General features: G+C 49.4%; 1 protein-coding gene across 1 annotated transcript; it reads right to left on the bottom strand.

Annotated features, from left to right (window-relative positions):
- ARHGAP19 (Rho GTPase activating protein 19) lies at positions 1-27,057 on the bottom strand. Its single transcript, XM_072870895.1, has 12 exons — positions 27,000-27,057; positions 13,790-14,055; positions 9,313-9,393; positions 8,762-8,971; positions 7,938-8,164; positions 7,315-7,401; positions 6,288-6,353; positions 5,367-5,555; positions 4,549-4,647; positions 3,893-3,985; positions 3,343-3,411; positions 1-2,845 (listed from the first exon to the last, which is right to left on the bottom strand). Exons 1-12 carry the CDS (start codon positions 27,041-27,043, stop codon positions 2,789-2,791), a joined length of 1,488 nt encoding a protein of 495 aa, XP_072726996.1. The 5' UTR covers positions 27,044-27,057; the 3' UTR covers positions 1-2,788.
- Between the last annotated feature and the right edge of the window lie 230 nt (positions 27,058-27,287).

Below are 27,287 nucleotides of genomic sequence, written 5' to 3'. Positions count from 1 at the left end.
TTTGAAGGTGGATGCACCACTAAGTCCTCGCTGTCCCAATGAAACTGCTTAAGCCACTGAGCAAAACCACTAAAAATAAAAGCATTTAATATGGGGTTTTCACATGAACACACAGAAAGGCAACAGTCTGAAACAGTGCATACATAGCATATATAAATAAGGACAAAGATTAAAAATACTTTGGAAATGACAGTCTCTGGGAACAGTTAGTGGCTGCTCTGGGAGGAAGCATCCTTGTGAGTCATTGCACAGGGCAGACAAATGAGACATCCAAGCACGACTAAAACTCCCCCTCGCCTGTGAGACAGTGTGAACACATTGGGACTGCAACAGCCAAGGGTCCTAGAGGCCAAATCTGTTAGCCACCACCATTCTCAGCATAGGGATGACAGCACCATGGGCTAAAGCCCAGGGCACCAAACCCCTCCTGGGACTGCCCTGTCTGGAGACTGCACCCACCCCTTTGGCAGGGAAGGCATCTGAGACATGCAAAATGCCAGCTGATGCCCCATTGATAATTTTTCTTAGAGCTAAGCAAATCCCAGCTGTGCCAGAAGCCAGACGGAGTCCCTTTGCTAGAGCCATCAGTAAGGGGGGACAGTGGAGAGAAGAGTTATGTTCCTCTTATCTATGCAGGAGCAGTGTATTTAGTCCTAGGAACAAGATTGCCTTGCCAAGCAGACACCCATACAGAGATGTATGCTCAAGGGGCAATGGGGAGACGAGGGATGGGATGAACAAATGCTTCACCCAGCAACCGCCCCTGATGCAAGTAAGAGCAGAGATAGCAGGACCAGACCCAGCTCTCCATGCGCTGCCGCTCAACCTTCGGCTCTGCCTCATCTCTGTTCAGAAGCAAAGCCAAGATCCCCAGGTCTCCGCTAACAGCAGACTGCAGGGGCAGGGTAGAAGTGCAGTCAGCAAAACATGCCGTGCCCTTTGGAGAAGAGCACATAGACAGCTTCAGCCTCCAGGGGGGATTATTATAGACACATCCAAAAAGCATACACTACTACTACCATAGCAAACAGCCTCTGCCCTTCCTCACAGCATCCTTGCCTGCTCGGTCCCTGAAGAACCAGAGCTCGCTCTTTGCTGCGACAGAGGCTCCTAACACCAGCAACTCCCAACCCACATATCTACAGTTCCACTACCCCCTACATTTTCAAGGCAGCTCCTCCAATTTGGGGTCAGACTGGGGACAGGCACCCCTGATAAAGTACCAGGAATGTCCCTTTAGACAGAGCAGCATGAGGCACATAGCTTTGTATCTCAAAAAAAAAACACAGTAAAAAAAGTGACAAATTTCAGCTAAGCTGCACAGGGCTCCAATGCCCTGTTTTGACAGCTCTAGCCAGTCAGACTGAACTCCCTGCTCACATCCCAATATTCACACCTCCTGCCACGAGTTGTCTCAGAAAGCTGTCAAGGACAGAGCTCTAACTCCTGCTGGCTGCTGGTTCTTAAAGATTAGAAGACAATTATAATTGGATTCCAGAGATTATTTGCTTCACCAAGAAGGGCTGAGAAGTGTTTAGATGGTTCCCCAGCTGATTAAATCTTTATTTCACAGTGGTGACCCTGTTTGTTTCCTACCCCAGAGTGCTTGCAGACAGGTACTTGGCAAGATTGGCTTATTGGAGCCCTTTAGCTTAACAAGGCAGCTGACACTAGCCAGCTGTGATGGGGGTTTATCCCATATCTAGATGGTTTCATCTCATTTCTGCAGCTCAGGCCAAAGAGCTGAACCCAGCTCCAGCCCTTTCCCCCAGTTTAATGACTAATCAGCCAGTTGCCTGACCAGCCATCCAGATATCTTGAGCCAAAGCCTTTGGCACCATTTGCAGCAGATCACAAATGGCTGGAGCCCTCCCTCACCTCTCATGCTGCTGATGCTGTTCCTATGCTGCACACACAGCCGCCAGGCTCTGCCTGCCCCAGACACCCCAGCTTCCAAAGACTGGGCTGTCCTGCCCCAGACAGCCTTTGCCAGCCTCCTGCCCTGCTCAGCTTAGCCTCCCTGGGGAAACACAAAGCAGAGACACTCCTTGCTCACCAGGCAGAGCCCAGCAGCCACGCTGTGCCATGGAAACACAAAGGCAGTGAGCGAGGGCTGCCTCCAGCTCAAGCTGAAACAGAGGGATGAATTGATTGGGGAAGCTGCTTTCCCCTGGCCCCACTTGAAATGATGGCACCCAGAGCCTCTCCTCTTCTCCCAGGCCCATCCTATGCTCTGTACCGTTTGTGCACTCCAGCCCTCCAGGGACAGCAGGGCAACACGGAGCCCAGAGGAAGCAGAGGAGGGCATGGCTCCAGAGGAGGCCTGGAGGTAAGGTTAGCTGTCAGGTTGTGGGTGAAGGTTGGAGTCCATCATTCTCACTGCTAACAGAGGAGAGGGAGCAAAAACAAGCCAATGTGTTAAAAACTCAGAGCAGAAAAGCAAAAAAATACAGCCTAGTAACATTGCAAAGAAAGCTAGGAGTGCAAACAGCCCCACAATGCACAGGGCTCTCCTTGTAAGCAAGCACTCCAGCTCTTCCCAGAGCCAGCAGGTCAGACATGCTGCACAAGTTTTGGTTAGATAGTGGTTTGCCCCATAGTAGAATGAAATACAATTTATATACAGAAAGAAACAAGTCCCTGCAGTTTTTGCAAAGGTCTGGTTTCAAGAGTGCTGCCATGTTGGTGAGGGTTGCTGTGAGCCTGCAGCACTCCCCTCTCAGTGCAGCACATTATTCACAGCTTGCGAGACTGGGCATTCCCCACCCATGCGTTGGTGAGAGGCGATTCAGAGGGATGATGAATCCTTGGAAAGCAGGTGGGCTCGGATGCGTCTACAGGATTCCTGGAGCAGAGAATTAGAGCAATTGAATGCTTGAGACACACAATGTCAAGGTGTGGTTGAAGAAAAGGTTGAAGTGCTGTCCTCCCCCTGGAGTCTGCCTCCCACACCTTTTACCAAAGCAGAACACTAGACAAGAGGCAGTGAGCAGATGGGGACAAACACAGCAGTCGGTCTTGGGCTGTACCAACCTCTTGTCCCATTGCCACCCTGACAGGCTGTTAGCACTACCCTGTGCTGCCAGCTTCCCTCTGCTTCCTGTGACAGCCAGCCTGCCAGCTCACAGGTAGAAGGGCTGTACACACCTGTTTGGGTGAAACCCTTCAAGGCCCGGCTTCCAGCATGCCAACTGCCTGCAGCTCAGCATGGAGCAGACTGCTACAAGCCAGGGGACCGCAGCTGTCACAGAGCCTTGTGTGCATGCTATCACCTCTGCAGGTGTCAGAGCCCAGCAGGCCAGGTTCCCCACAGGAAGGAGAATGGGCATGTGTGTGTCTCACCTCTTTCCGGCCCTCCAAAGATTTCAGCTTCCCTTGGGACATGTGAGCCGGAGATCCACATTTCTGTAACTGGACAAGAGAAGGAAATAGGACTAGAGAGCTGGGGAATGAAGTGGCATTCACAGCCTTCCCTGGGAGCAGCCTGTATGACCAGAGAGCAGCTACCACCCAAATCCACTCTTGGTTTGTCTGGGCCATGGGACAGCCCTACTACCCACAGGCAGCAGGCTCTGTACAACTTGTGGAGGAGGACGGGAGAGGGAAGGGGGCACAAGCCAATGCCCCAGGGCTGCAACACAGCCAGAGGGACAAGACTGGACTGAAGGCCCACCCCTGTCCCAATGCTGCCCCCGCCACCTGCTCTGCTCCCCTCACAGCAGCTTCCTAAGACCTTATTTGATCATACAGAAGAAACCTGGAAACCTGCTCTTGAGCAGAGAACAGCAAGCAGCCCCCCAAGGATCACTGAAACGAGTGCCCAAGTTGCACTCAAACTCCCTTCACACACTCCCCTACCAGCAGCTTCAGCAGTGCTGGGAGCAGCTCTTACCAGGTGGACATTCTCTTTGTTGACTCGCTCAGGCTCCGGTGTGGCATCCCTGCTCTTCCTCTCCAGGATAACTGGGGTTCCCAAAACTTTCCGCTGCCATAAGAAGAGAGGGCTGTTGGCTAGTGCTTAGGGTGCAAAGTGAAAAAGAAAGGGAAGGAGCAGGATGCATTGCTGGTAAGCAATTGGATGCTGAGAAAGAAAAAAGGAAGGCAAGCTGGGACAAAGATTGCAAAGCAGAACCACCTGAAATAGGTGAGCCTGCCTGATTGTAAAGGGTTTGGGAACTGGCCTGAGGCCTGGCCAGGAGCCCAGCCTGTCAGAAGCAGGTACATGCTGCTGTGGGGTAGCCTACAGTGTGCTAACAGGCTAGACTACATGACCTGTCAGTTGTCATCTCATCTCGGGAAGCAACCAATCCTTCAGAAAGATGCTTAGATCCTACAGCCATGCGTTTCATAGATAATTACACTTTATACTAACAAGGCTTCTTGTCACAGTGCTGCCTTTTCTGTCCCCAGTGGATCCGTGTTCTTTGGCAGCCAATACTTTGAACGGTCCCTACCCTTTGAGGGCCTCATTCAAGCCAGGGCAAGGCAGAAGCAGAGAGCAATGTCAGAAACTCACAGCAGAGAGCATGCGTCAGAGGCTGCCTTTACCTTAATGAGGCCGCTGAAGGAGCGTGAGCGGGTGCGTCGTGGTGCTGGGGATGTGGGTACATCAGAGCCAGGAGTGAGAGCTGTAGGATGCTTATTAAACTAGGAGGAAACAAGGGCAGTATGTTAGCACAGTTACTGTTAGAGTTACACCAGTCCCTTGCTGCTGTGTGCTGCTCTACCTGCTGCCCTCTGCCTAGAACTCAGTTTGTCTCTTCCACACCCCAAAATGGAGGAGCAGCTCAGAGCTGGAGGGAGAAGAAAGCAGGGGAAGGCCACATCTCCCGCCCAGGATTACAGGGAGCTTGGGTGTGAGGCTGCTTTGTGCTGGCTACCAGATTAAGCCAAAAGCAGCAGCTGTTGGAGTAGAAAGAGGGTTGGGCAGCAGCTGGAGGCTGGCAGCCAGGACTGGTGCTGACCATATCAACCAGTCTCCCTGGAGCAGCAGGTTGGCTGGGAACGCTCATGGGACTGAGAGGATACCAGTTGGTCCACTCCCCACAGGCAAAGAGGGGACAAGACTTTTCCCTTTCTCAGGGAGGAAGCTCAACAAGGCCACGATCAGGACTGGGGAACTGCTGGCTGGCAAGTCCCTGGCTTGGAAGACAGCTTGGTGCAGCAAGCTCCACTGTCAGCCACATCCAGGATAGGCAGCCTCCTCCCCTGACTTCTTACAGCTCTGCCCCTTACACAGCCCAAAGCCCACCCTCCCCAGCCTGCCCAGGATTAGGAGCAGCTCTCAAGAAGACCCTGCCTTTAGCCCTGTGCCCAGGATTGCGCTGACAAGCACACCCCAGAGATATCTTTGCTCCCCACGCTACCTGCCGGATAAGCTTCTTCTTCTTTGCAGAGTCAGGCATATTGTGGACATGGCGGAAGAGCTCCTTCAGTGCCTCCTCCGTGCGCTGCTGGGTCTCCTCCTGATGGCAAGTGTCCAGCCGGCTCCGCTTCTGAGACTTGAGGGGCTGCAGCTCCTTGGAGCCAGGAGACGTCAGCAAATCCAGGTCGTCCTGGGAAAGTGGAGACAGCAGTCGCTTGCCATGTTTTAATCCAAACGAGCCACCCATCTGAGCCAGGCTGGGAAGAGTCTTGTGAGCTGCCTCAACCCCAGTGAATGCACAGGGCTGTGTTTTCCCTACCCTTCTGCAGCAGCACTGCACCAGCAGGCCCTGTGCCAGGAAGAGGTGACAGCAATACAAAGGTGACCCCATTGCTTCTTCCCTCCCCTCCTGGATTCCAGCTGCAGAAGCCCTTCCAGGCTTGAGAAGGGTCAGTGCAGCTCCTTGCAATGCATCTTCCCTCTTCTGCAGCTATATGAGGCAGGGAAGCATTTACTGGCAAGACACAGACAAATCTTGTTCCGGTGGCAGCAAGTAGCCTTTATCCCAGCCCCTCTTCCAGGCAGCCTGGCCATGGCAGCAGGCGCATCTGTCTGTTTGGAAGGCACAACCCCATGAAGGAGCAGGTGCTGCATGTACTGGGCACAGGGAGCAGGTTTGCTGCTAAACAGGGGCTGGTAGCTTTCCCTGTGCTTTTGATTAACAGATGCTTCAACTCTGCCCAATTTCCCTAATGCAGCCGCCTGCACTACCACACCATATGGTTCCCTCACTCCTGATCTCTGACAGATCCTCTTTCATGACTTGGTTTGTTTTCAGCTTCTTTCACTCACAAGGATCCCTTCATAGTATCACAGCCTCTGCCCTTTCACTGAGGGCAGGCGCTGCATTTGCTTGCCTTACCTTTGATGTGTGGGCTCTGGATCCCAGATAGTGCAGCCTGGCACACTCCCGGATGTACGCTGGGGCCTGTGGCAACGAGCAGAGAAAAGGCCAAATGTATGTTTAGTATGTTTGGCCCTGGGGCAAGAGTGGCCCCAGCAAGAGCTGCTGCCCTTCAACCATACCACACAAGCCACTTACATCAAGACTCAGCTGCTAAGGGCAGACAAAGCAATGGGATTTCGTGTCCCCAGTGCAGTGCACAGTTTCCTTTTGATGCAGGCAACCAGCACAAGTGGAACACAGACTAAGAGCAGGGTTCCACAGGAACTTTTTCCAAGCAATTCCCCCAGCTCTGAGCTGGCCAAACAGGCCTGACAAAGAGGGCCGAAGGGGAACTTTCTATGGAAGGACTCTCTGCAAAGAGAGCAGATGCCTACAGTGACCAGGAAGGTCCCGAGAAGTCAAGAGACTGCCTGTTGCAGAAACACTTCCTTGGGGGAACCTGGAGACAGCCCCACACTCCTGACAGCACCCCGCTCCGAGCTAGACAGAGGCCCAAGACCGCAGGCTGTGCTTGTAACACCAGTGGGTTGACTACCACTTGCAGAAGAGTTCGCAACAAAATGACCAGCTGTATTAGGGATTCAGCTCTTGGCAGCACTCATCCAGGACAAGCCCCTTCAGTCTTCTTATCCTGCCAGAACCCGAGGGGAGCCCGGTCGCTACCTGCCCCCAGGACCCAGGTTTCCCAGCCGGGCAGCAGGTACTGGGTGTCCAGCAGAGGGTGGTATTACCCTGCACCGTGCTTCTGACCTGCCCAGGCACAAAGCCACCTCTGGGGCTGCCTTCCTCCTCCTGGGCTGCCTGCCCAGCAAAGACCTCCTCCCTAGCCACTAAAGGAACAGTTTCTTGAAGAAATCCTTCTGCTCCTACCACAGAAGAGAGCATCCAGAATATACACTTGACACCTGGGATCTGTCTGGACAAGGGACGTTCAGTATCCTGCTGAAGGGCCAGGGAGAGCAAGACCCCAAAGCGCACTTACCTTGAAGAGTTTCTGAGAGTGTTTGATCATGAAGGTCACTCCATTGTTTAGCTTTGTGATATTCTCCTGAAGGTCATTTGCTGTCACCTGGCAAGGGCACACAGCCAAAGGCACAGCAGTTAGAAGGGGAGGAGGAAGGGTCTCTGCTGCCCTTGCTGTCTCTGGGACATAGACACACACTCAGCAGGAGACCTGCTCTGAGGAGATTGGCAGGCAGGGCTCACAGCACACCAACAAGCAGAGCTCACAGAGCCAAAGCTACTCTGAGAGGAGTAGAACTAGACAACTGTGGGGTCAAACAGTTCACCAGCAGCACAAGAAACCTTGCAGAGATATCTGCAATGTTTGTCTGGAATTGTCATTCTTAAAAGAAGCAGGACTGTGCTGTGCTTTCAATTTTACCAAAAAAGGTGAAGCATCAGTTGCAAATGAGACCTACAGCAGGTCTGGACTGAACACTAGGACTAAGTCCTGCCAGGAAGCTCCACCTCACCATCCCAGCCTCCAACCCTCACATCACTGTATCAATACTTCATCTTCCCATCTTGGTTCTTCCCCTGTAGGCCTGCCAAGCCTCTGCTTTCTACCTTGCAATATCCCACCCGCACTGAGGCATTGCTCACGTTTCTGGGCCATAGGATGTGGGGCGCAAACATGAGGGCAAGATTGTGGGCAGACATCTTGTTCTTGTCCTGCTTCTTGGCGGTCTGGTAGAGCAAGTCCAGCAGCAGTTTGAGCAGACTGCGGTTGGGTGCGGGAAGGATCAAAAACAGCAGCTGGAGGGCTTCAATTTGGCGCTCTTTGTCTGGAGTGCTGGTCTTATTCCCCTTCTCATCAAACAGCGTCAAGTCTGCCAAATCACAAGGCAGAACATGAAGGACATACATTACCTTCCCTAACAGCAGGCCTATTGCAACTGGTTACCCTTCCCTCTTCACATGCAGATCTCCTCCAAACTCCTGCACAGTTCTTGGCCCTCTGTCTCTCTCTCCCCCAGCTCCCAAGCTCCCTACCTGATGTGTTAATCTGTGGTACTCCTCCCACAGGGCAACACAGTTGCTAATAGTTGTGATGGGTTGAAGGAAAGATGGAGAAAGTTCACAAAGTAGTTCAATAACAGTTATTAAGTACATAGAAACCATACCTCGCTCAGGAGACCCCAGACTAAAAACAGACGGAAACCCAGGTTACCAATGTGGGCTCTACTCCTGTAGGTATCTGTTTATTGCTGGAGAGAGGAGACTGGGCTAGACAGACTTGGTCTGATTCCTTAGGATTTTCAGTTCCAGTCTTTCCACCATTAGGCTGAGATGGCAGGAAGATTCCTTCTTACCCTGCCTTTAAGGATTACACTTCTACAGCCTAGTGTGCAGCTCTGTAGCGTTACCAGCTCTAGGATGCTGGCTCCATTCCCTCTGCTCATCACTGCCTCTTGTTGCTCACTCACCTGCAATTTTGAGGTGGGCATGGAAGTGCTTGTGTGTCAGCAGCGGCTCTGGTAATTCACCCAGGAACATCTTAAGCAGGGTGGCCACATCGTTGGAATGAAACTCCCCAGAGTCCAGGTCAATATCTGTACCACTGTTCAGAGCATCCTTTAGGATCTGTTGCCTGATGCTGTTGCCTGGCACGCGAAACAAGCCTTCTGCTCTTAGATCTGCTCAGCAGAGGGGAGAAAAAAGGCCACTGATTAATCAGAGGCTGATTCCCATCTCCTAAAGCAGTTCCCTCCCCTTTCCAGAGCTTGAGAGCAAGCCACAGTGAGCTGCATTCAGAGACACTACTTCAAGCTGGCTCCCATCAATAGAAAAAGTCCATGCACAGAGGAAAAGAGGTTAACATATCTGCTAGGCAATTCTGGGGAACAGTCACCTCGTCCAGCCCCAAGCTCATGCTGCTGGAGAGCTCAGAGCTTTTCACTCTGTCTGCACCAGAGACCTGAGGTGGGCCAGACAGATACCCCTTGGGATAGGAAGACAGCAAGACAGAGTCACTTACTTTTGTGCAGATACTCTATTAGCTGGGAGACCTGTGCAATGCCTTCTTCTGTCAGCGGTGAGCCAAACACCACCCCTTTCTCTGCAGAACAGAAGATAACGTGTTCAGGCAGCTTAAACCCCAACAGCCACAGAGATGAGTGGTCCCCAAAGAACAGGATCTCAGCATGCAAAGGCCAGTGCCCCAAAACGCTAAGGGTGAAGGCCACAAGGACCCCCACAGATGTGAGATATCACAAGCACTCCCAAATAAGTCACTTCATCTCACCATGCTGTACTTACAAGGGCTTCATCATCCTGCTTCTTACCTCAGCTTAATTACAGTTATATCAGCTAAAGCAAACATTCTCTAGCTCCTGAAAAGAAAATGACACCAGAAGAGATGCTTCAGTTTTAAAGGGCATATAATCTGCAAGCCCGGACCTTATGGGAACAGCAAAGTGGGAAGGGCAGATGTGACAGCCTGGACTGCCCAGGTGCCTGCTACATTTGCACACTCCACACCTGGGAAGGAATTTCCAGATTAATCCTCACTGTGGCTTGACATGGAGCAGAGCAGAAAGAAGAGGTGCAGCTATGAGACTATGGGAGAGGGAAACAAGCACTAGTGGGGAGAGCAGACATGATCTAACTGGCTCACACTGGCCTCCTTTTCAGGGATGGGTAGTCCCTGGAATTCCCTAATTCCAGTGAATCTCTCTTCCATGTCAGCTGCCTTGGCCTCAGTACAGTAAAGTATGAAGTATCAGAAAGCTGAACAAGGAAGAGCTAGAAAAAAAAAAGGAGAGTAGCGAAGCAATAAACTGGGCTCTTCTCCATATGGAGCACCAACAGGTCCTCTCACTCTTGGAGTTTGCTTTCATCTCATGGGGCTGTTACAGATTAGGCATGATCTGCCAGCTCCAGAACTCCATTCAACATAGGCTACAGCCCTAAAAGAAGATAGAAGCACCTGAGCTGAAAGGAAGGAGATCCTTGCATGGAAGGAAACATTAGATGAAGAAGCCCATTTAACTGAAAGACACTCATTGAACCAATGAAGAAAACTGTTCTTGTCCAGAGAGGGACTTCCCAGGTAAGAGAGTGGTTTATCCAGCAGGACAGTATTTTCTAATAAATGGAGTCTTGCTAGTGAGTAGCTTTTTCCATCAGACACACACAGCCAGCAAGCTCTGCCCCTCAGAAAGCTGAGGCAACTCCCAGGGGCTTCACTGGCAGCAACTAGAGCCCTGAGCACCACTTCCTTCCTCAGATGCATGTAGGTTTTGACTGCAGCTAGAGACAAGGTGCTGGATAGACCACAACGCAACATGCTGGCTGGGACTGAGAACTGGAACCAGGTACAGAGCTGGTTTGTCCTGCCCTTGCACTTAGGCTTCAAAGAGCCAACAGATTTAACAAAAGAATATTCCTCCCTTCTCCATGACCAGACTGCCAGAAGCATGGGTCACTTCTGAGGGCGAGCTGGGCATTTGCACCCCAGCTGTCTGTGGATGAAGATTTCCCTCCTTATTGTTACAGCTGATAGCCCAGCAATCCAAGCAGCACATTGGCTAGTCTGATAAAAGTTCTCCCCCACAAGCTTTCTCTTGCCTTTTTTTTTTTCCTCTCATAGCATATTTTGATTTTACTAGCTTTTGGTCTGTTGTACTACAGATCTTACTGTTCTGTGGCGTTGATGCTCACAGCATGTGGGAAAGACCTGGTTAACCCTGTGCACTTCTCTAGCAGCCTTCTTGTGCAACTAAATTTATTCCGCCTGAAGAATGTTCCACTTTCTTCCAGGACTTCTGAAATACATGGTAAGCCACCAGGAACTCCAGCCTCCCGTTAAATCAAGAACTTTCTGACCTCCCTCTGATAAATCGCATGCTTCAATCTTGCAGGAGAAAGGAGGGCAATGTGACCTCTTGATCCACATGTAAGATCTGAAAGGCTTGAGTGCGAAGGGAGAGAATGGTTGGCAAAAGATTCTTGTCCTTGAAGAAAACTAAACTCATTAGACATTCAACAGAGAATCAATGGTGGCCAGGAAGGGAAGAGGAAAATACATTTTCTTGAGACATGCAGGGCCTGACAAATTCGATTTACTTTTGAAGTCAGAAGTTGATATCCAAATGAGAATTTGATTCTCAAAGAAACTTGAAAGAAGTGTCTGGAGAATGGATGCTGAGTTACGAAGGCTTAGATGTTATTGTATGATTGTTTCTGAAACTAAACAGCAGCATGAGATTGAGTTTCCTAATACTCAAAGGAGTTGTAAGTATTTGCAGTTTGATCAGCTCTGAGGATCTATGGTCCTTGGCCTCTGGCTTTGAAGAAATAAAACCTGTTTGTTCTAGCTGGTCTATAACATGAAGAAAAACTAATGATGGCTCCAAGATGAAACACACAGTACATGAAACTGATTTTCTCTGTAGGCACAAATACTTTTTCTCAGAGTTTGGCCGAGGAGTTCACAGACAGTGCCTGTCAATGCAGGGAGACACTGCTATTGCAGCCTGGGAGTGCAGCCAGCAGACTTGGAAACATCTGCTAGCTGTAGCTGTAGTGAGACACATGGCCATGGAGATGTCTGAATGGGGGAAGGCGGAGCTCTTGGGGAAGAAAGCTAGCAGGAGACGTCAGGTCTGATAAGAGCAGTGCTCCAGCAGAGTACAGATAATTTTTAAAAATGAGCTAGAGAAGGCTCACAAGCCCCTGCTAGAAGGTTTTGACAAGAACAGGGAAGTTTCCATACACGCTAAGAAAACACTTTGAACTTGGTTACTCACTGGCTTCTGTTTGTCAAGTGTCTGAATTTAAGGCGTTCTGCTACTCTCCTGGAACAGAGGCAGGAGCAGTAACAGGTATGAGCACAGCCTAACTGCAGTTTGGGCACAGTGTGAAGACTTGTTATTATGGAGCAGCAAGGTAAGTCATGGCGATACTGAATAATTCTCGCCTAAGGATGCTAAAGAACTTGATTTACAGTACTTTATTTTCCCCTGCAGTGCTGTCCAGCCCAGGGTGAGTGTATCTGTCAGGGTTCCCACTGGATGAGCCAGGAGTGGAGGGATGAAGCCAGCACCAGAAAATTGCAGACCTTGTCCTTCTGAAACACAATGGAGGAATAGGTTTCATAGAATCAAAAACACTTAGAGAAACTATATAAAGGTTGAATTAAAAAAAAGCCTACTCGGACATAGTGATAGCTCCCTTCTCAGAGGTACTCACAGTAGCAGAATTGCTCAAAGGAAGGGGAAGACTGATTAGAAACGTTCAACCTCAGGCTGCGAACATCTGAAGGCAGCTACCCACAGATTCTCTGCCAGCAGACAGCCAGTCTAGCTAGGAAACCAGAGCTGACAAGGTATGTGAGAGGTGCCCAGATGGAGGCAGTTTCTGTCTAGATGAGTGAGAAGGTTTAACTGAACTTACCAGGAGAACCAGGCTCCCCCTTGAGTGTGGGCAGAGGTGGGAGAAGGCACACACACACATATCTAGAACACCATTTTAGTGACAACAAAACAGAGTGGTAAATGCCAGCCAGTGAAGAGGAGAGGATCTGAACACAATTGTGCTCAAAAGCAAATCTCAGACTTCTGAGAAGGGGCCTGCAGCTAATGTATCATAACCAAGACAGCTGAACTTGAAAGAGAAGGTAAGAATTGTCAGTTTACCAGAAGAAAGCCCCAGCTCAATGCTTGTCTCAGAGAGAAAGAGAAATATGTTATCTCCCTGGGTTGAATCTGGGCTCGAGCAGAGTCAGTCTGCAGAGCTTTGTCACTGACTCGCTGGATTGGGATGTGGATCAGAGTGGCACTGGCATTTGGATGGGAGATGCTTACAGATATCTCAGCTGCACAGACAAGACCTTCCAGAGAGCTCAGACAGCTGCTGTAGGAGGCAGTGGGTACTGAGTGAAGTCAGTGGCCTGGAAAACCTGGACATTGTTGTTGTTCATGGAACCTGATGCAAACCTCTCAGCCTTTACTGATATTCCATCACTTATGAGGAAAGCTAACGAGCTAAGAAAAACAGAGCATGGAATACCACGGACACAAACAAGCAGACAGACCTTGGTGTGTACTGGAAGAACCTGCAGCTTCTTCAGGCACCCCTCTCCAGCTCAGTGCTATCCACAGCCAGACCAGAAACACTCAGGGACCAAAGCTGTATCTCTGTGGTTTGTGCTGCACTGAGCACAGCGAGCAGCAGACACACCGAGGCCAACCTGACATAAACAAACCACAGCAATAACCCCCAGAAGAAGAGTACTCTAGAAGCGGCAGGGCATTTCCTGGATGAATCTCCTGGCCTCTATTTTGCTCCTTTCTAGAGCCGGCATTCCCACAGATTACAAACCTGCAGTATTAAGCATTCAACACAAGCTCAAAACAACAGGCCTACACTGAAAGTTTTGTAAACTATGTGTAACAGATGATGACAGTCGGCATCACCCTAAAGGTGGGCACCAGGCATCATGCCATACTCACCCTTGCGCTTCAGAGACATCAGAGAACGAAAAAATCCAGAGGCTGTGCTGTTTGCCCCAGGCAGCTTTGGGTCCTCCTCTCCCATTAGTTGGGCCAGCTCTGCCCCAGGCAAGTCAATGAGCCTGGTAATGTTGCTGACAACGAGCTCTGTGAACACCTCTGGTTTTTCATGGCGCAGCTTTTCCACGAAAAAGTCAGGATTGAAGATGATCGGCTGACTGCGGAGGGAGGAGTCATTGCAAATGACAAAATTGCAGATGGCATCACTGGAAAAAAGGGAAGAAGAAAAAAAAATACAGTAACTCCTCATTGCTTTGTTTTTTACAGCCAGCTGGTCTGCCCTGAAGGAGACATCTGCTGACACAGGAGCCACCAGTCTACACCATCAGCACTGTCTGTCTTCGGTGAGTGTTCAGCACAGCACAGTTACATTTCCCTTTGGAGCAAAAACATTTCTGGCCTGTTTGTACAACACAGCCCAAGACTAGTACTCCATAGCGTGATGGTAACATATGCAACACATGGCAACACCCAACTAAAGCTTTCACTGTATCTACATCCTACTAGCTCAGGCAGATACGACACCCAATATTTTACATTAACTTACCACTCTCAGTCATAAATAAGTTTGGTTCTGCCTCCTTTCCTGCCCAGAAATCCACGCCCAGTGTCCTGAAAGTCTAAATCCCAATCTAAATTTTTTCATGGTCAGCTTATACTCATCAGTTCCCATCGCCGTGCCATCATCCCTACCTTCCTATCAGCAAATAGATAGTTTCCATGCCCTAGGACGTTGTTTCTAAGATCATAAACATGCAATAACACTGACCAACAGTTCTGCTAGGGATGCGGTCAAATGCTCCCAGGTGACAAGGTGCCAACGCTTTGGTTACTGCTCTCTGCCAGCTATGCACTCCGAGTCTGGAGAGAGTGGGAACTCATCAGTATTAGCACAAGCCACGCAAGGTCAGTCCTTGAGGAACCCCTAGTAACCTTTCTCCTAGAACATCTCTTTCCAGCTCATCCAGTTCTTGCCTCTTCTTCAGGCTGTCCTTTATCCGACCCCCCTATTCTCTACTGACGCCTACTTTCTCCATTTCATAGCTTCTCACATGGCACAGGAAAAGGGATTCATCTGAGACACTGCTCTGCTAAGGGTTATCTATAACAGACACTTAGCCCTACCAGAGGTTAGGTAAGCTACATTTACCATGTCCAAGATCAAAATAAAGAGTTATCAAAGAGATATCTCGGGTTAATTGGTGCTCTTAATGCTCACACTTAAAGCTTATCCCAATTTCCATCTACCTCTAGGTCTTCTATTACCACCTTCCCACCACTGTTTCAAACACTTGCATGCCTCTGAAGTCAAGCCCACAGGCTAGAGTTGCCTAGCTTGCTTCTCCCGTCCCTCTTTTAAGTAAAAGCGAGGATAAGTGTCATTATTCTCCAGTCACAAGCTACTGCCCCAATGTCCTACTCAGCTATAAAGTGCTGGCCTGGCCCTGCGAGTTGGTGTGCCAGTTCTTCCAGGGCTCTGGGTGGAGGCTGCCTACCCACCCAGCTTGCACACACTGCGTGCTTTCACTGTGCGGCATTCCCCAACCCTTTAACCGTTCTTGGGCTCTTATATAATACTTTCCTTTCCACTGTTTCAACATCCCTCCCTCAGCTGTGAGCTCCCACTGAACAACATTTTCCAACAGCACCTGCCACGTGCAGAGGCAATAGAAATGCTGTGCTCGTGCACCAGGGATCACGCCAGTCCCTTAGGTGTGGTGTGGCACTGGTGGGGAAGCACGTGCTCTGCCGATCAACCCCAAGGCCACCAAAGGCTTCCCCACAGAAGACCGGAGCACCTTGACCTTCCTCTCCTCTCTGCTGAGGGGTGGAGGACACGTCACCGTGTTCAGACCACACTGGGCATCTGTGCTCACTGCTCAGCACGCCTGCCACCAAAAGCGTTTGCAACCCACTGGACCTTACATCCATTGGTTAAAGTAATAGAGCACTTCAGCTACTAGTTCAGAGATCTCAGCAACTTATTGTTCTGATGTAAGTCCACAGTAGCTAAAGAAGGGGAGGACATCAAAGCACATACTGGCAAGTCACCTGAACTCCAGCCCGCCTCCATGCAGTATCTGTGAACCCAACAGTTATCTGAGCTACTGCTGTACATCTTTGACCTGAAAGACCACCTTGGCATGTTTTCCAGGATGCATGATCAGGATAAGAGAATAAAAGCTGGGACTCAGGCTACACAAGGAGAAAGATACTTGAAATCAGAGGAAACTAGGCTCTCGGCAACACTTGCATTGTGAGAATCCGTACGAAACCACCTCCCCTTGCCACTGCTCTCCACAGATGTCAAAGACTCCTTCAAGAGGATGGAGAGGAGGAAGGTCTGCAAGGCAGACTGCAAGGCGATTTGCCAGGTTGTCTAGAATTTTAGAAAGCTCTTAAAGGCTCCCAGCTGCATCACTCAGAGTGGCCTAGCGAGCATGCTGCTGACTCCAAATGGAGGCCATATTTTTCCGAGTACCTCCCAGTCTGTTTTTCAGCAGTTTGTTATCTGCAATAAATCAAGACCGAAACGCAACAACTCGGTATCAGCTGCCAAAAAGCAACTGCCAATCGATCTGATCATATTCACATTTCATTGCACAGGGCTACAATGCACAAACAAGTGCCAGCTCTGCCCATAATGTGGAGCAAGCCCTTTGCCTGAAACCCATGACAACCCATTCTGTGGCAATACAGATCCTGAGAAGGGTTAATAGCAAGTGTATAGGCCCAGTGACCCTGCCTGCAATGATCCGTGCACTGTTATTCACTCACTAGCAGTTTTGTTTCCCCACAGAGAAGATATGCAAATACTTTGCAGCAGTTACATCAAGCATCACATATTATCTGCTCCCTCTGACAATTAGATATCTAGATTCAGAGAAAGAAAATTAAACAATTTTGTCAACTAGAACTGACTGACATGACTTCTCCGCACAACCAGCGTTACAAGTTGCACAAAGTTTAACAACATTTAATGCAAAAATAAATAGAAAAAAGTAAATTTCTTACATGAGTGCTGAGAGCTTTTGGAGAGGCATTAGGAAGCAGAGACAGGGAAAAGAACTTGCTCCTTGTTTCCAGCAACAAAAGAAACCTGCCTGTCCCAGCACAGCCTATGCAAATTCCACGCATGCTACGAGACACAAGGGCGCATTATTGGGTCTGAAAGGCCCCCTTGGCACACACTGGGCATCAGCCTTCACACAGAGACAAAACAGAAAAGAAAAGCTGGACAAATTGATTCATGTCTCTTGCCAAAGGCTGCGTAGCTGGAGTTTAACGGCAAATAATTCCTACATAGAAACCAGGGTTTTGAATTAGGACCAGCGTGGTATATTAAGTGCTCTCCACCTGTATCCAAGAGGAATCTACAAAATAGCCCCAAATCTACCCTGCGTTTACCATGAGTAAAGCCATGCAAACGCATTCCCAACAGCATTCAAGCACAACCGATGTTACGGCACTGGCAGGACAATAACCGAGTCCCTTAACTGCACAACCCTGTACCCAGAAACCTTGCTAGAAACACTCTCTGCCACTGCCTTTCCCACTTTTAGATCCTTTCAAAGACAAAACACGTAGAATGGCCTCTCCAGAGCTGGAAACAGCACCTGGCTATTGTTCTTTGCTACCATTACTGTGCCACCGTGCACCGTTCATCCACTTCAGGTTTCCCGTTCCACGTTTCTCTGGATTCCCATCCAGTTTCCCTGCCTGCCGCAGCTGGGACCAGCCTTGTATACTCTTATTGTGGTATGGCACTTCAATGAGCTACTTAATTTTGAAAGGTCACTTTATTAGCAGCTCTTCCTCGCACAGAAAATTTGCCTTTGTATCATTATTGCTAATCAAAATGGAAATGTGAAGCAAACCCCTATTTCTGAGCAAAGATAAAGCCCCCACTGGCTTTACACACAATAACCCTGCCAATCCTCACTGCTGCACATACTATAACCTTCAGAAAAAGCCATGTGCCCCATCTGCTGTTTTCATGTTAAAAAAGGAAGATAGATGTACTCTACCTACACTCACAGTTTATATAACAGCAGCAAAGGGGAGACAAACATGTATTCAGGAGTTATTGCTTTTTTGTTTTGTTTTGCTTGCAATTACAGAGTTGTATTTTCTATATGCTGTGATCTCAGATTGCTTTATGACACGTCAAAAGATGATAAAATAAAGTAATAAATGGCTTCCTCTCCAATCCCATGAATAAAATCAAATCCCAATGAATAATAAAACCTTGTACTAATAGGGTTGTGATTAAGACAGCAGATTAAAAAAAATGGGTCCTATATTGTGTTGAGATTCTTGCCATTCTAGTATCTTTTAGGAGCGAAGCCTGTGATCCCAGCCAAGTCACAAAGAAAGCTGTCTGTCACACACAACATTCTTGCTTCAGGCATGACAGCCCCATCATTTCATGGGGAGTGGATGGTGCAGGAGGTCAAAATCATGATGGATCAATTAATCCCTAAGGTAACTAGATCCAGGCCAGGGAAATGCCTTGGAAACTAGGGCAAAAATGAGACTTTAACTGGCAAAACCTGGTGATTGAACCTGTGCTGCAAGAGCTGTGCAAGCAGGCAGATTAGCTCATGTGGCAGGAAGCTTACATTCAGATAGATGAGACCTAACGGTTTTAGTGGCTTTTACACATTTTATATTGCTCCAACTCCACCCATGTGAAGGCAGAAACAGGTTTAAGCAACATGAAATAGAGCATAAGGAGAACAGAAGTAAGCCAAGAAAGAGAAGGAAGAGGTACCTTTGGGGCAAGGCATTAGCTGTGTTTGTCTAGCTGGGAAAGTGGAAAAGCTGGAAGCTGCAGATTTCAGAGGAGCCTGATGTACCTAATTCAGTAGGCAAAATCCATCTCTGGTGCCATTTTGCGCACTTCGTATGTTGTCACTAAAGAGCTAACACTTCAGACGCACCACAGTAGATGAGTCTTACCATACAGGAGTAAAAGGATTAAAGAGCTTTTGAAAATAAGGCAGATAATGGAAGAAAATCTCCCTCTATAATAACAAAATCTTTAGACTGTGAGAAACAGCCAGGCTACTACCAAATACTGAGAGCAGGGCGATAAGCAGGCAGTGGTAAAGAACACAAAACGTGAGCGATTCTTTGCCTGGCTAAGCACAAAGGGAGACGGGACAGATGCTCACAGGCTCATATTTCCCCAGGGAGAGAGAAGTGTCATCGTTTCCTACGTTGTGCCAGAGTAAGGAATCAATTAATGAGGATGTCTGAAGACAGTATTTCCAGAGCCAGATAGGAGCCATCCCAGATTTTGCAAAGAGATGAAAGAACCGTAGTGGAATTATGTGGAATCATTTTAAGTACAAAAGGACTAGAAGACAAATTATTTCCTAGATTAAAAAAAAAAGAGATTTAACAGAATTCTAATGGGGATGGACTGTACAGACATTAGAAGTGACTTCACAGTTAAGGTTGCGTTGAGGACTGTACTTCAGACTGACATTCTTGTAAGGCAGCGTAACAAAGATCACATTCAGGCCTCAGATTTAGCACAGTAACTCTTCATAGGAAGACTGACACGCCTCTGAAAAATGTCAAGAAAAACACGCAGCAATTTTTGCCAGGGGTTGTACTCATAAGGTCTTTAGGGGCAGAGAGAGTCCTTCTGTGATGAGTACACAGTGCATAACACAGTGGGTGCCGATCCTTGACCAGCGTCTCTAGACTTAATATAAGCAAGCCATACTAGATAACACTGCCTTTTTAATTTTTGCTTTGCTTTCTTCACATTTGAACAGCTAACACAGAGTGATTCAGCCTTTTGGCTATGGGAACCAGATAATAATATACAATTTAAACAGCAAGAAGCCGGGGAAGAAAGCTGTTATTATGGGATGGCAGTCTGCGCTGGACAACCTGGAACTAATGTAACACCTGGCCATCTTTTGGACATCGGGTAAATTGGATATCCAAGTCACTACTATATTATAAGAATTCAAATTCTGTCTCACTAAAGGACTCAGAGCAGACCTCAGCAACATCAGCTACACATCTGTGATGTGAACCTGGAGACGGACCTATCTGGGAAGATAAAAGGGTTGGAAGAGGCGGGGGAAGTGTGCTTTGGAAGAAACACAAAATGCAACATATTACCAGTGTCAAAGAAAACTGCAGCAGCAAGACAGTGAAACATCAAGAAATTTGCATTTCAGCATCAAATTTCTCAACTTTGACCTCAGTGAATTCTTATGTGATATCTTTAACAATAGCCACTGGAATATTTTAAAGTCAACAAAGCAGCACTTCGATCAGCCATCACCACAACATCAGAGTATCCAGATGCCTTCTAGTGCTAGAAGGAGGAAAAGAACTAAGAGGCGCCTTAGAGAGGAACGGCTTGTTCACGGCGGTATTCCTCACCAAGTCCCCTTCCCAGCACCACCACAGCAGCTCTGGATGATCCCACGGTGCGCGATGGCTCAGCCTCCTACCCAAGGCTCTGTAAAAAATGCAGAAACACAGCTACTGCCAGAAACCCAGCCATTTCACATTAAAGATCTGCAAGATCATGTGTCTGCCTTAAGATCAGAATAACACAGTCTAACAGCATTAAATAGCAATGCCACTCTGATTTTCATGACTTTCAGTGCAGTCTAAAGTTTGTGTCTTTATTTTAATATAAACCCCTACTGGGAGCAGCAATAGAAGAGGAGCCTTAGATCCAATCCTGATTTCACTGAAACCAGCACCAAAACTGAATCTTTTTAGATGGCAGCAGCTGCCTCTTCTCATTACTGATCTATTCACTTTTATCACTGTGGCACTGGGAACCTCGGTCACAGCTGGGGACTCCACTGTGCTCCATGCTGTACAAACACAGAACAAAGGCAATACCCTGTCTTTAGAGGGCTGATAGCTAAATCTGAAATGAATGCTGGAGGGACAGAAAAGGGGAGGAATCCCAAGAGAAGAGGCAGCACTATCAGTCAGCATGACTGATATTACTGAACTCTGCCAGCTTTTCTGTAGACACTATTAAAAAGGAGGGCGAGGAAGGACAGGAAAAATAATCAGGTCACACTGCAGACATTTAGAAGAAATCCAGCTCCTGCACGAGGGGCGACATGGGACTGAGCACAAAGGAGCTGGTTTGAAAGCTATCAGGCAGGGACGGCTGGGACGTGGGGCTGAGGAGGCAAGAGCTGAGCTCCAAGCACTGGCCAGGAGCCGCTGGCGAGGCAGAGACAACAGGCCAGCAGCGCCGGGGAGCCGGCAGAGCCTGGCAGCACTGCAGGGCACTGCCTGGCCACATCTGGACCCCTGCAGCAGGGTGGGAGGGTCACAGCCCGAGGAAGCCCTGCGGCCACGTCCCACCACCCAGAACATGCCAGGCAGGCACGCTGCCTCCCTCAGGAGAAGGTCACCAGGGCCTGGGGCTAGTCTGTGTAGAAACCGTATTGATGTACTTTTCCCTGCCTCAGTCATATAGTTATAATCACGACAAAGCAATGCATCTTTTTTGCTTTATTTTACTAATTTAAGCCATTTGCTTTGTGAATAACGTACCACAGATCTGAGGTACCCTGTGGAGCCAGGTGGTATCTGCCCTGAATGCTGTGTTGCATGTCTAGGACAGGGATTCTGGGCCTTTTCTCCCCATGCACTGCAGAATTACCCACCACAACCTTTGACTACAAATCAAACTAACGAACTGCAAGGACACCTCCTCTTTCCATGAACCCTAACACCTTTCTTGTGTAATCTAAAATTCTTTACTGAACATCTGTCCATGGACTCTCACCAACTGAGTGCTCTTCAGCTTCATTCGTATCCCAGGTAGGAAGTTTCTTTCCACTTTTGTCTGTTTGGTCCTTAGCTGGGTGGACCACAAGGTCCACACATCTGCTGTATCCTCAGAGTGTGCATGGGTACTTTCCAATTGCCAACAATGATAGTATTCCCTTACTCTCCCCATTTTAAAATGTCTAACTTGTTACTTCCCCATTTTGAGCGTACTGGAAGTCAGTAAGAGGCATAGCCCAGTCCTACCTTTACCTCCTTGGCCTCTAGCACTCAAATTGCTGCATGCACCTCAGATTGTCACCCTTACACTTGAAGACAAGAGCCCTAAGGCATCCTTCAGAGGCAGGGAAAAATGCAGTTCAGAGACTAGCAAACATACACCATGTAGATGCTTCTCAGTCCAGTAGCTCTGAGACAGCGTCCAGGTCAGAGCAGAATTACCATCTATAAAGATGAGCTCCACAACAATCAGGTTTACTTCTGACATGAAAAAAAAAAAAATCAAACAATCACACAAAAACAACACAGCAAAATTAACAAGCTATTGTAGCAACTAGTCTGGAAACTCAGCAACCCAGCAAGGAAGGATGTTTTCCTCTAGTCCTCCCACAGGACAATGATCACCCAAAACTGGTAGCACCAACTGGTGCCCAGAACACGTTCGGGAATCCCATCCCGCCATCAACTGTCAGCACTCAAGCAAAGCATTGCAATTTGAGTATAGTGTGCTGTAGCACTCACAGGTTCGCTCAACTGCTGTTGTTTTTTCTGGACTGAGGGGATACTAAGACCTGGCTCAGGACCCACAGCCAGCTCCCAACAGTGCTGTTGGGTGAGATTTTGTGGTCATAGCCTGGCAAATACAGAGAACAAAGGTACTCGGGAAGTCACAGCTCTTGTTTACGTTCATTACACTTTTGTAACTCCACAATGCTTCTTAGCTCTGGAGGTGCAATGGGCAAGCTGCATGCTTGCATCTGTCTTTTGTATCATGGTGGCGTCTGCAAAGGATGAGAGCACATCAAATCCGTTCTCATCAGCAATCCTCTGCAGACACCACTGAGTATGTCAGAGGCCACATCCCATGTTCCAGATGTGTAAACTCTCACAAGCTGGAATTGCAATGAGGCACACCTGGATGCATGCCAGCATTTAAATAAGCTGATGACATCTGGTCAGGGCTGCCGAGGCACACAGATAAACAGGCTAGGCCAGCCGCAGAGCAGCACAGCATGCAGTACCGGAGAGACAGAGATGCACAAAGCAGCCCAATTAACTCACCAAATTGAACAGAATGGGAGCCTAGCGCTTTTGAAGGGGATTTGGGCAAGCTAGGATGTAAAAAACTGGAATATTGTACACAGATGCCAGAATTCATATGACAATAACCTATGCTGTCACTTCATGCAACTCTCCCATCCTGATCAGAAACCGCTTCTCTTCCCATCCCGCCTGACAGGTCGTCTCTGTCTGGATTCACCCGGTTTCTCTGCAGAGCCCAGGGAGCAGTGATATATTTATGTGCTGCTCCGGGGGCCGCTCAGGAGGACGCGGAGTGGCACGTGCATGAGAGGAGAACTCCAGGCACCCCTGAGAGCTTGTGAAGGATGTTCCCTAAAAAGGCTTCCTGTTCTCCAAGGCACGGCCAGCCGTAGCACGCGTGTCTCCTGCTATATGACAGCTCACAAGCGGGGCTGCAGGAATGCCCACATGGAACTCCCAAACCATAAAGCTACGTTTCAACATTGAGCCTGAACTCCAGCAAAACAAAAAGGGAAACTAATGCCGGCTCCCCTGAGAACTTCCTGCCTCTGAAAAAATCAGAGCTGCCACATTACCACTCAAGAAGAAAGGATGTTTTGGCCAGACTCCAAATTATTAGAGCTTTATAGGCCAAAAGCAAACACATTAAAAGTTCTTGTAAGCCAGCTGGCAGGCAATTATTTAAGCAGCTTATCACATGCCCCACTATCTACAGTTTCTGAAAAAAATTATGAGGAAACTCTAGATAGCTTAATTGCAATTACCTAGCGTAGAGGTGAGAAAGGCCAAGAGCCAGGGAGTGAGGCTGTTGCACCTCAGAGAAAAGGGCCCAACACTCTTGTCAGACACGATAAGTGTAATGCATTACCGGGATGAGAGGCTAGGAACACACCAGACCTGTGAAGCTCCGAAACAAAGGGTCGGCCAAATTTATCACACCATGGGGCTGCGGTTCCTCCCATTTCTCTCCCCAAGCTGGCTCCAAGACCCCTGTGACTTGGGACCACAGGAACCCACAGCGTCAGTCCCACAGATCACAGCGCAGGTTTGGTGAGAGCCTGCTACTTCTGCACAAAAGCAGCACAGCAGGTCCGTGCCTGAACCCGGCAGAGCACAGGCTAAAGAAAGGGCCTTGGCTCCCTCTTTTTGCCTCCAGCTAGGGAACAAGTGAAAATGAGATCCTACAGAAAGAGCTAACTCTGAAACAAGTGGAAGATACAGGGCCTCAGCAGTGACCAGGAGCCTAATCCATCTTACAGAGGGGCAGTATTTCCAAGAGGAACTTGACTTCAGTGCAACCATTAGATATTAGCCAACATTTCTATGCTGCCCTCTCTCCTTCCCATCTGTTCATGCCACTTATTAAACCAACACACACTCAAGACTGTTGACCTTTAGGACAAGGAATTTGATTTCCCAGCACAGTGTCCAGCACTCAGTGCTTCAGTTTCAGACTGAACTGAGTGCCCAGGGACCTTTAAAGGAGCGTTAATGAAGCCCGGTGACATTTTCATATGCGTGTAAATGTGCACACAGCAACAAGGCAATGACTAGGCTGGCAAGGAGATGCAGACGCTGCTTTGGGTTACGTGGGCAAGCAGCGCTCCCCCTTCATGCAAACAGACAATAAACTGAAGCGTAGCAGAACAAGGATCCTGTTGTCCAAGCCCATCCCAGGCCCTGGATGAGAACAGGACAGGGTGTTACGTGCAAATATACAAAAACACTGCAAATGCAACACAGCCTTAAGTTCGGGTCTGGATGTGCACCTGACAGGGATTGGACTGAGTAGGGGGTTAAACGCAAGTCTAGGTCTCAAAGATTTTAGTGAGAGCTGTGGAAAAAGGAATGTTTTAATAAGATTGTCCCCTGCTCCAGGCTATCTTTAGAGAAAAGTAGCCATGCGTTCAGACTTGGCTTTAACTCTGAAATCAACCACTTTTTCTGCACGACCCTCAGCAAGTCACTTCGACTTTTTGCCATTAACTCATGTTTACAGTGAACATTTTCCTATTTGCAGTAAAACATAGATGGCAATTGTGTCTCCTTTCATTGCCTGTTTACAACATAAGCTCTTGATGTCCAGTTGTGCAGTGACACTCTATCAATCCATTTTAGCAAGATGCCTTATGCCTTTTTTCAGCACATCCTGCCTTCCAGGCCCATGGCTTTTTCCCTTCCACTCATCCCTGCCATATCAAATGGCCGACATGAACACTGAGTGCCTGGCAAAGCGTTTAGGCACTGCCTGAATCGAACATTAAATGCATTCATTAAACAGACAGATGTTTCTCTTTTGAAATTGAGCACTCAGGCACACTGCAATCATCATTCTCAGTTATGAAGAGCCAGGCAGAGGTTAGAGAGACCACAAACAGAAGAGACATCCACACAAATCATTTTTGTCATGCTCAGTAACATTTGGTAAGGAGGTTAAGACAACCAGCTTTCATTTCCAATCTTTAAGTCTGCATGCTATAAGACCACATGCGCAGCATGCAAGCTTTACTAGCTACCTCGCACTTCTCTCCAGATGAGAGGAAACAGGGGCAAAAGCATGGTCACAGCGCATACTTTAAAAAAAAAAGCAAGCTTTGTGGTCTTTGTGGTGATAGACCTGCAAAGCAAGAGATCAATTTGCTAGCGCTACCTGCGGGTGACAGGAAGCACTGGAGTAAAACTTACGCTTCAGCCTTTGCTTTAACACAATCACTTGCGGTGGGAGGGGGGGTAAAGAACTGGGGGATTACATCCTAAGGACAACTGTCAGCATATAGCAAATAAATTCAGTCATTTGGACTGATCCAGGACACGTTTAAAATGCTTTATCCAAAAAAGTGCTGTAAGTATCAGCTGCTCAGAGCATACTCATCCCTTTACCAGGTCCAGCATTTTAGGCACTCCCAGCCACACTAAGCACCATCTCTTCATCCCTCCTTCCAGAGCAACGCTCTGCCCCAGCCCAGGCACCACAGCAGTTCGCACAGATAACGACAGCAAGTGCCGTCAGGATGGGTGCCACTCAGCAGAGAACGGGACAGCACCACTGTGAATCAGGCTGGGTACGAGGCATCAGCCCTCAACTGTATTTATTCTGCAAGTCCACAAGAATTACCACTCAAAGGATACTCAGTTTGCGGCTTCACACCCCACATGCAGGAAAAAAAAGAAAAAGAGGAAGATATATTACAGCTTCTAAGCAGTAATCCAAAAACACTGTTCCAGTGAGGTGCTTGTACAGTCTCCACTATTTTATTGGCAGCAGTCACAGAACGGTTACGCATATAAAAGTATGTGCTAAAGATTAATTAGGTGAAGCTTACAGCATACGCATATTTAGAAAGCAAGAATAACGCGTGTAGAGTGGACAAAGCAAGGGAGAAAGGGCTGGATGCAAAGCAAGTCTATATAGTGCCATCACCCTACCAAACCCTGCAACTGCCAAGTGCTCGCTGTTAGGTCTCACTCTGCGGCGGCGGGAGAAGGAGCCAGCCTGGCCACAGCGCGCCTCGTACCTCTGCAGGCAGCCAGCGGCCGCGCCAGAGCAGGGGCAGAACTGCCATGGGCACACCTGTGAGTGCAGGGACACGCGTGCCTGTGGAACAGCCCCCTGCCCGAGGGCGGGCGGGTTAGAGCAGGAGCGAGGAGCGGGCGGTACTTCCCCTGCAATGCAGCACAGGGACGCTGCAGGGAGCGCTCCCCAGCCGCTGAGGCCGAACCCACGGGACGGAGGTGCCCGCGGGCTGCCACCTCGACCCCCGCTGTCCCACGGGGCTGCCTGCCGGCACGGGCCGAGCGCCAGGGGCCGCCTGGCGCGGCGGGCAGGGGGTCAGGGACTGCGGCCGAGGCAGCTGCTGCCCCGCCGCAGCAGGGACGGCGAGAGCCCGGCTCGCAGCGGAAGCACCGCAGTGGGCGGGCCGGGGCCGAGGTGCGCCGGGCAGCGCCTGCCCGCCAGCAGCGCGCTGCGGGCGGGTGCGGGGTGCCCGCAGCGGGCGGGGTGGGGCCGGGCAGCGACCCGTAACGCGGCGAGGGAACGGGGAGGGCGCCCGGGCAGGGGTCGAGGGGTGCCGGCCCCGGGAAGCCCCGCTCCTACCTGCCGCCGCACCGCCCGCCAGGCACCGGCGCTCCCGCCGCCATCTCATACCTGCCGCTCCGCCTCCCCATTGGTCCGCCGCACCACCCCCCCTCGGCCCCGCCCCGCCCGTGACGCGCATCGCCATTGGCTGTAGCCGGCACCGCCCCGTCGCCATTGGCCGGTTCGAACGGGCAACTGCCGATCCGCGCGCACGACGGGGGTGGGGAGGGGGAACGGCCTCCCATGCCGCGCGCGGCATATTGGGAGTTGTAGGCCGGCGTTGGGCCCGGCGGGGCCCTGCAGAGC

Source organism: Ciconia boyciana, chromosome 8, assembly GCF_034638445.1.
Source record: "Ciconia boyciana chromosome 8, ASM3463844v1, whole genome shotgun sequence".
In the NCBI taxonomy this organism is placed as follows: domain Eukaryota; kingdom Metazoa; phylum Chordata; class Aves; order Ciconiiformes; family Ciconiidae; genus Ciconia; species Ciconia boyciana.
This window is presented reverse-complemented; position numbering and strand designations above follow the sequence as displayed.

What these genes read in the sequence shown, in the direction of transcription:
- ARHGAP19 (XM_072870895.1), bottom strand. Translation starts at nt 27,043, where the DNA reads ATGGCGGCGGGAGCGCCGGTGCCTGGCGGGCGGTGCGGCGGCAG. An exon ending in AATAGAGTATCTGCACAAAA is followed by an intron (nt 8,972 to 9,312) that starts GTAAGTGACTCT and finishes TCTGCTGAGCAG; the next exon opens with ATCTAAGAGCAGAAGGCTTG. An exon ending in TGCCCACCTCAAAATTGCAG is followed by an intron (nt 8,165 to 8,761) that starts GTGAGTGAGCAA and finishes GTGATTTGGCAG; the next exon opens with ACTTGACGCTGTTTGATGAG.